At 44.1% G+C, this 9523-nt stretch overlaps 1 protein-coding gene across 1 annotated transcript; it reads left to right on the forward strand.

Moving 5' to 3' along the window:
* Positions 1-331: 331 nt before the first annotated feature.
* On the forward strand, positions 332-9202 carry LOC310852869 (16 kDa beta-galactoside-binding lectin-like). Its single transcript, XM_083757004.1, has 4 exons — positions 332-468; positions 4552-4631; positions 7908-8079; positions 8842-9202. Exons 1-4 carry the CDS (start codon positions 460-462, stop codon positions 8986-8988), a joined length of 408 nt encoding a protein of 135 aa, XP_083613130.1. The 5' UTR covers positions 332-459; the 3' UTR covers positions 8989-9202.
* Positions 9203-9523: the final 321 nt, after the last annotated feature.

Raw genomic sequence — 9523 nt, forward strand, 5'->3', positions numbered from 1 at the left:
TTTCCAGTGTCTCATGCCTGCTTTTCTGCTGGCATCCAAAACCCAGATCAAACAATGAACAAATGTTTCAGCAAATGCCAGCCAGGAGGTTGCTGGCATCGATTGCACACAGAAATAGTGTCAGCCGCTTGTGTTTGTTATCAATGTTCCCATTCATCTGAAACAGGTTAGGGGTTTGGGGTTTTTTTGTTTTGTTTTGTTTTTTTTGCCCATTGAGTCTGATTTCCCCCAGCTTGGATTTCTGGATATCTGAGCAGACCCTCCACTCACAACACACACTTTCAGTCATGTGATGCAGTTTGCCCAGCTATTTAAAAACAGCTGGGGGAGGGTCTTCCTGGCTGAGTCCTTTAAAAAGGCAGCTGCCTTGACTTCTTTCGCTGAGTCACAGAGCTGAGAATAGAGGGAAGAGAGCCTTGTTGCATTTATCCACTGGCTGGACCCTAGGAGGACGGCATCATGGAGTGTGTGAGTCCTGGATTGTTGCTGTTAGGACAGCAGGCTGTTGCTGCTGAGGTTACAAGACGTGCTACTGTAACTGAGCAGCGCTGGAGAACTAAGGGGCATTAATAAGTAGCCGGTCAGAGGCAGTAATGGTTCTGAATACCAGTTATTGGAAACTGTAGGAAGGGAGAAGGCTCTTGTAATCAGGTCCTGGTTGCAGATTTCCCACGGGCATTTGGTTGGCCCCTGTAAGAATAGGATGGTAGATAGATTAGATGGGTTATTGGCCTCATCTAACAGCTTCTCCTGATGTTCTTGGGTTGTTCTCTTTGGAGAAAAGTTAGCCTGTTTCCTGATAACTGTTGTGCGCAACTTGTATTTCTTCTTCTGGTTTCTTAAGTGAACATTCTTGATGCTTTGTCAGCGGGACTGATCTCTGTTGATGATGCTGTGCCACTGATCACACACACACACACACACTGCTTTCTAAAAAAGATTGGTGTCTTGTCCTAAATAGCTTATTATTGCAGGAGAGACAAAGGTTACTGAAGAGATGAATGCATGCAACAACGACAACAAAAAGACTTTTTTGCATGCTCAAAGGGGATGTGAGCCAAGGTTTTAAGTAAGGACCTCACAGAATAAATGGGATTTCTAAAACCCAGTGTGTAAACTCACCATACTGAATGATGCTAAATAGCATTAAAATTTCACAGTGAATCTGGTGGCTTCCTTCTCACAGGATAAAAGGTAAAGGGACCCCTGACCATCAGGTCCAGTCGCAGACGACTCTGGGGTTGCGGCGCTCATCTGGCTTCATTGGCCGAGGGAGCCGGCGTACATCTTCCGGGTCATGTGGCCAGCATGACTCTGGTGAACCAGAGCAGCGTAGGGAAATGCAGTTTACCTTCCCGCCAGAGTGGTACCTACTTATCTACTTGCACTTTTGACGTGCTTTCAAACTGCTAAGTTGGCAGGAGCAGGGACTGAACAATGGGAGCTCACCCTGTCACGGGGATTCGAACCGCCAACCTTCTGATCGGCAAACCCTAGGCTCTGTGGTTTAACCCACAGATCCAACTCTAAACACATTTAGGGTTCTGATTTGGACTGAAGGAGTGGTGCTGGGGAAACTAGCAACTTAGTGCTGAATTGGAACAAATGCTGGATAGCTCCGTCCGTTAGAGCATGGTGCTGATCATGCCAAGGTCTCAGGTTTGATCCCCATTCGGGACAGGTGCGTGTTCCTGCATTGCAGGATGACTAGATGACCCCCAGCGTCCCTTCCAACTCTGATTCTATGATTCCTATGAAATGGCAGCCATGCTTTCTGCAGATTACTGTTTGTTCCAATTTATCACTAAAGAGCGGCTTTTGTAGGGGGTAAGGGCAAAGGCAAAATCACTTTGATCTGTGCATGCTAGGCATGGGGCAAGCCAAAGTGTGGACAAGCCCTGTCTATTCATACCTGGCTTAGCTGTTGCTGCTTTCTTGGTCCTGTACAGTCATACCTCGGGTTACAGTCGCTTCAAGTTGTGGTTTTTTTCCACCGCCGAAACCCGGAAATACCGGAATGGGTTACTTCCGGGTTTTGGTGGTCTCACATGCACAGAAGCGCTAAATCACACTTTGCTCATGCACAGAAGTGCTGAATTGAAACCCGCACATGTGCAGACACGCTGCTGTGGGTTGCAGACGCTGTAGGTTGCGGATGCGCATCCCGCACGGATCACGTTCGCAACCCGAGTGTCCACTGTATTCTCATTTCCATTTTCTCAGGGACTGCATGAATTGGTGGCTCATTCAAGAGGGGCTGGCTATGGAATCCGAACAGGGCGATCACTTGTTTTGGGGCTTGAAGGCTTGTTTTTAGAGATAGCTGGACAAAGAGGATTGATCCAGTTGCAGTTAGCCAAGGCCATCCTGGTTTGGAGAAACCCATCACACAAAAATCCCTGGAGGCCTTTGCCCACCTGGCCTGGGACGCCTCAGACTGACTCCAGCTGCAAAATTTGAGGCTGCTGAACCGACTAGGGTGTTGGGGTATTGCTTAGTGGGAGTTTTTTTTGGGGGGGTGAGGTTCTTGCTGGTTTTTGATACTAATTTTTTGTATCTTAACTTTAGATCTTATGTTGGTAGTTCAAGCTCACCCAGCTGTGGGAGAGATTCTTGTGCTGCGGAGGGTTGGAGCAGAAGGGTTGCCATATGTCTGGAATTTCCAGGACATAGCTGGGATTCAGTAGTCAGAAACAGTGTCAGGGCAGAAATAGCTGCAATGTCCAGGGAAATCTGGACATTTGGCAACCCATGTTGGAAGTGTAGATTTTGGTGGATTTCATTAAAAACAGCTCAAAAACAACTACTTCTTTTGAGATAAAATTCAACAACTTTGTGTCCGAATTTTCACTTTTTTAAATATGGCAACCCAATAATAGAGGAACCTGGAGGTCCCTTCCAATTTCTATGGTTCTATGTGGAAAGTGTTTACTTTTGTTGTGTATTTTGAAGTTTTATTTATTGTTTGACTACTGTAACGTTTCTGTGTGCTGCTCTGGTTCGCCAGAAGCAGCTTAGTCATGCTGGCCCCATGACCCGGAAGCTGTACGCCAGCTCCCTCGGCCAATAAAGCGAGATGAGCGCCACAACCCCAGAGTTGGTCACAACCACACCTAATGGTCAGGGGTCCCTTTACCTTTACCTTACTGTAATTATGTCCCCTCCCCCAGGTTGTAAGCTGCCTTGCTCATGGCTTTAACTATGGAAAGGTGGCATACAAATAAAATTATGCATTTATGGTGGTGTCCTTACGTTCTGACGCTGGTTGGCTGCCTGGAGGACAGAGAAGGATGTGTACCCCACTATGGCACTGTGCAAATTATGATGGTAGCTCCACCCACTTCGGCCTCTGCCCCTACCCACCACTTGCATGTGGCCCCTGGAAAGTTACCAAGAAGTAAATGTGGCCCTCAAGCTTAAAGAGGTTCCTATTTATTGTCTATTTATTTATTGCTGGTTTGCTTCCTTTTGTCCTGTCTTGTAGCAACTGGGAAGTCTGCTCCTCCATGATCCATATTTTCTTTTCTTTTTTAAATTTTCAAATATCTTTACTGAAACTTAACATACATACATAATAACCAAAATTCCCAATGATTCCCTCACATAAAATATCTAAATTACAACAGCGGCATAATTATACACTTAATTATAACCCCCCTCTACTTCCCTCCACAGCAATTCAACTTCTTTATATTTCTTTCTACCTTTCCCCCCTTGCATTCTATAATAAATTATTTTTGTTAAATTCTGATTTTTCCTTTTTTCTTTATTGGTTTTGTTATTACTTACCTTTTTCATTCTAAGCCTATTAATGTGTCATTTTTAGAACAATATTTTGACATATAATCTTCAAATTATTTCCACTCCATTCTTAACTTTTGATTTGATTGACATGGTATAATTGAAGTTAATTTTGCCAATTCTATATACTCACTTAATTTACAAATCCTTTGTTGGTGTATCCTGAGATTTCCATTTAGTAGCAATCACTACCCTGGCAGCTGTTGTTGCATATAAAAAGATTGTTTTTTTTTTCATATGTGGCATGAGGAACTTAAGAAAATGCTTAAAAACAACAACACCTTGATTAAAAAAAAAACCCCTGAAGCTTATCTGTTAGGGTTGGTGGGCAAAAACATGATCCATACTTTCAACGTGGTTTTCTTGGTTTAATTTCCACTCGTCTTTCTCCAGGGCCGTCTTACCCATAGGCACTAGGGGTAAAGGGCACCCGGGCACTGGGCTCTCAGGGGCGCCAGGCCGAGAGTTTGGGGCCCGAGAGTTGAGTCCGGGGAAGAGCCCACCCATTGGTAGGAGCGTTGCAATGGGCTCTTCTGATGTGGGCGGCTCTGCGCCGCGAGTTCGGGTGCGACCGAGCCAGTGAGACGCTGAGGCAGCCAGCCGGCTCTGCCCTCCTGCGCACCTGGGACTGGGCAACCTGGGGCTGGTGGTGGCGCCGGGCAGATCTTTTCACCCTGGCGCCACATATGCTGAAGACAGCCCTGCCTTTCTCTCCTGAATCTCAAATAAGTCTTTCCTCTCCTGCTGCAGGGACTGGTTGCTACTCATCTGAAACTTCAGCATGGAGAGACGGTTGAGGTGAAGGGGAAGATCTTGCCCGATTGCAAAGAGTAAGTTGAGAAGGAGGGGAAAGTGTCTCCAAGTAATGCTGGGACTTGTGGTGCTTTTGCTCCTGTTTGTGGTGGGCTGAGGAACCTTAGGTTACAGGAGCCAAGTGGGGTCCTCCACACCTCTGACATACGGCCCTCGGAAGCCTTCCCAGAAGAGAACGCAGCCCTTCCTTACAAGGTTGTTGTGACTTTTAAAAAATAATTTTATTAGTTTTTTTTAACATCTCATTTCCAACAATCATATAACATAACTTCTTATCTTATGCAATGTTTTAGACTTCCATCAACACATCTGATGATTTTCCGTTCTTTATCACTTATTCTGCATTTTTTAATTTATCTATTACTCTTAATTATCATCAACTAATAATTCTCCTCATAGTCTTTCTTGCAATATTTCACACAGTCCTCCTTACAAAACTTTTTGCAGTCCTACTAGCATAATCTGTTCATTACTATTCCTTTTCAAATACTTCGTATATTTACTCCAGTCTTCTAAGAATCTCTGGTCCCGCAGGTTTCGAATCCTTCCTGTTAATTTATCCAACTCTGCATAGTCCATCAATTTCATCTGCCATTCTTCTTTCGTCGGTAATTCTTCTTGCTTCCATTTTTGTTGTGACTTATTGAAGGCGGAATGTGGGGCTGGGGCATTGGCATGAGTTGTGTATCGTAAGTGTCATGGGGAAGCATGATTTAGGCTCCATCATTTCACCTCATCTCTCAGGCTTCAGGGAATCTGATCCTGCCCCCAGTGGCAGCCAGTAAGCAGACAAACAAGAGGAAATCTTACCAAGTAATTTATTCCATAGAGACGAAGAAAAGCAGCCTCCCTAAAATAATGGCACTGCTCCAAATAAAGTCCAACCCTCTCCATCCCTCCTAATCTACGTCGCCCTTATAATGGCTAATCTGAGCTTTCTGCCTCTGAGCCTTCTGTTCTACTATCTTTAATGCTCGCCTGGTCTGGGGCAGGGTGAATCAGGAATGCTCTCCAAAGACACTGAGTCTGTTAGTTATCTCTCCCCCAGTGTTTCTTCTTCCTGCTGTCCCTCTCCCAATATTTCCCATCTCCACTGCAGCCTCTGAACTATGGCCTTCTGCAAACCGCTGTTCTATATCTATACTGTCCTCTTGTTCTTGGGAAGGTTCAGCAGAAGGGGGGGGGCGTCCCCACCATTCCTCCTCAGTCCAGCCCCTGACATCATCAGTCTACCTGCAGCTCGAGACATATAATTGCTTCAGAATACTCTGCAACAATAAGTGGTGTAACCTGGTTTTATATTTTTATTTTAAAATCGAAGTGTTTTCAAATCACACAGAAGATATTCTGGCTAGCATGTGTCTATGCCTAGTATAGGGAGCTGCATAGCAGTTGCTGCTTCTATGAAAATCCAGTAAGCTACTCACACATGTGTTTCTTCTGAACACAGGTATGTCAGTTGGAACTTATAATATGGTTTAGCTCTGTAGATTGCATAAAGGTTGTCATAACTTAAATATGACATGAGATTCTCTCTCTCTCTCTCTCTCTCTCTCTCTCTCTCTCTCTCTCACACACACACACACATTTTTATTAAATATTCTTTTTTTGCAATTTAAAATACTCATTTTAACATCCTTAAAATATCAGTGACCACCTTCTTTTTCCATGGTTTATTTTGCTTATCATAAATCCCTGCATATTTTACAAAAACTAAACCATTCAGTATTCCATCATTTCATCCATCAAAACTTATTTACACTGTTGAATTTATCTTAATGCTGCCAGCATTTACAGGGGTACACATCCCCCCCATATATTCAATAAATGTTTTCCAGTCTTCTCTAGACGTATGCTCTTCTTGTTCTCTTATTCTATCTGTTAAGTCTGCGAGTTGCGCATATTCTGTCAGCTTAAGTTGCCATTCTTCTTTAGTTGGGACTTTGCTCATTTTCCATTTTTAAATATGACATGAGATTCTCCATCACAAACCTGGCTTGATTTTGTTACAAACCTCATACCAGCCTCATCTCAAAACGTGCCCTGAAGGTATTCAGGGGAGCATTGTGAGTTCCTCACGCCTTGTAATAAAGGTCACTGCATGTACATCAAGTTGCCAAGTAGAGTCTATTCCAGGCATAGGCAAACTCAGCCCTCCAGATGCTTTGGGACTACAACTCCCATCATCCCTAGCTAACAGGACCAATGGTCAGGGATGATGGGAACTGTAGTCCCAAAACATCTGGAGGGCTGAGTTTGCCTATGCCTGGTCTATTCCAATTCTTGGATGGGGGCCATCAATAGACCAGGCATAGGCAAACTCAGCCCTCCAGATGTTCTGGGACTACAATTCCCATCACCCAGTGTAGACAAAGCTCACAAGGGTGAGTTTCATTCAAACAATTAATTTGCAAAATGGTTGAGCTGGGCGGGAACTCTGGGGGAAAGACAACAAGAGCTACTGGAATTGCTCATCTCAAGCACCCCTCCATTCCCCACTAAGATGTATTAGCAAGAAATATTATAAGTACACCAAGTTCAGAACAGTTGGTGGGCAGTGGCGTAGCGTGGGTTGTCAGCACCCGGGGCAAGGCAAATAATTTGCGCCCCCTAACCCGTGGATTTGCGCCCCCTAACCCTAACCCCCAGATGTTGTGCCCGGTGCGGCCGGCCCCCCCTGCACCCCCCACGCTACGCCACTGTTGGTGGGCTCTCGTAGGTCCCAAGGAATCAGCAAACACCTTAAGGACAGATCTATTCTGTCTCCCACCCCCACCTCAATTTTTTAACTTGCTATTAGTGTGGGTTCTCTGGCAAAATTGTCAGGCCCATGCCAGGCTTTGCAAATAGGTTAGGGCTTCTGTCCCTCTCCAGATCAAGGTGTGTACGCATGGTAGGATTTGCTGCCTGCTAAAATTGTAATTTTACCGTCTGAAACGGCATGCATGAATTCTGCAATTTTCACTTTGTGTAATAAACTGAGCTTTCTTTGTTGATTTCCCTCTCAACAATCTTAAGGGTAAAGCTATTGGATTGTCTCTCTAAAAATTACTGGGTGACCTGTCTGGCATTTCGGGGCGCCCAGAATAAAACAGCGTTATTGGATGTCAGGAGTTTTATTTAGGCAGGAATAGAGGCAAACACATACTCATAAACAGACACATGTTATAGCGCTAGCAAAAGACCCCAAAGATCATGTTGTGGTGTGTGTGTGTGTGGACATATGTGAATGCTTGTCACGCATGTGAATTCAGACACTTACAGCAACAGTTCTGTCTCCCATCCTCTCCAAGATTTGTTGTGAATCTGGGCCAAGACTGCGACAACATCGCCCTTCACTTCAACCCGCGTTTTGACTGCAAGGGGGATGTGAACACCATCGTGTGCAACTCTAAGGAGAATGGGGAATGGGGAGAAGAGCAGAGAGAAAGCGACTTCCCTTTTGAGCAGGACGGCAAAGTTCAGGTGATGGCTTAGCAGTGTATACCAAATGCACTTACTGAAGATGTGCAGAAAAATGCATATATTGGTGATGTGCAGCTTATTTTTTAGTTGCTGTTTTGTTAGTGTTTCAGAGACTGTGATTGTTTTGTTGATGATTATTTGACTGATGATTTGTTAATTATTTTATATGATCAATGCTGTGTTTGTGATGTTCTGTTATATTATGTCATTGCTATTTATCGTTTGTGAGCCGCTTTGAGATTAATTTGAATGAAAAGTGGCATAGAAATAAAATCTGCTCATCTACTCCAATGGAGGCGAGTGGAACAGGCAGGGAGGTGGCTTTCCTGGGATTCCTGGAATAATAATAATAATAATAATAATAATAATAATAATAATAATAATAATAATAATAATAATAATAATTTATTATTTATACCCCGCCCATCTGGCTGGGTTTCCTCAGCCACTCTGGGCGGCTCCCAACAGAATATTAAAAACACAATAAAACATCCAGCATCGAAAACTTCCCTAATCATGCAGGGAGGCAGTATGTTTTTTAAATAATAATAATAATAATATTTATTAAAAATTTGAAAATTACAGAAAAAAAAGAAAAGAGGAGGCAGGGAGGCAGTATGTTGAGGTGATGAAGATGCCAATCAACACTCTCTGGACAGCCACTCGCACTGTCTACAAAATGGCTGCCATTCTCCTTTGGAGCATGTTAAAAAAAATGGCGTCTCCCACACTCGTCATGATTCTTTCTTTTGCTTCTTGCAGCTTTCCTTCACCTTTCTTCCCGGTGAGATCAAGGTGCTTCTGGCAGAGGGCCACGAAATCTCCTTCCTCAACCGGCTGGGCCTGAAGACCATCGAGTACATTGCGGTGGAAGGAGACTTCAAGATCCGAGTCCTCAAATTCCCCTAATCTAGTCCTCCATCCCCGTCGCCTTGTTACATGGCTGAACAAAACTCAGTTGTGTTTTTCCAAAAAAAAGTACGCCGCTTAACATGGTTCTACTTTTTAAACTTGGATGGGGAAACCTTTCTCACCCAAGGAATTGCATTCCCTCTTGGGCGACCTCCCAGTGCATTGAAAAACATCTCCATGGTAAAAGATGAATAAATTTTGGGACAGTCAACTGTGTAAGATATCCCATTCTTCCGCTCGCAGTGGTTGGAGTGTTGTAAGGTGGTAAAATACTGGCTGGGGCTGAAGGGAGTTGCAGACCAAAATATTTGAAGAGCAGCACTTTGGTAACAGCTGGTGTAGGGTGGACTTCAGGACAGAGCAGAGTTTGCTCAGAATCACCTTAAGGTACTGGCTCTAGGTGAGGCTGGGAAGTGAGAGGCACAAAACCTGCCATTCATTGCTGCCATTCATTGCGAACATTGCTGAGCTAGATGATATCTGTGTAAGGCAAAATTTTCTATATGTGAACACAAAATCTGAGGGCTCTCAT

This window comes from Podarcis gaigeae (genome assembly GCF_964106915.1).
Source record: "Podarcis gaigeae genome assembly, chromosome: 9".
NCBI lineage: Eukaryota > Metazoa > Chordata > Lepidosauria > Squamata > Lacertidae > Podarcis > Podarcis gaigeae.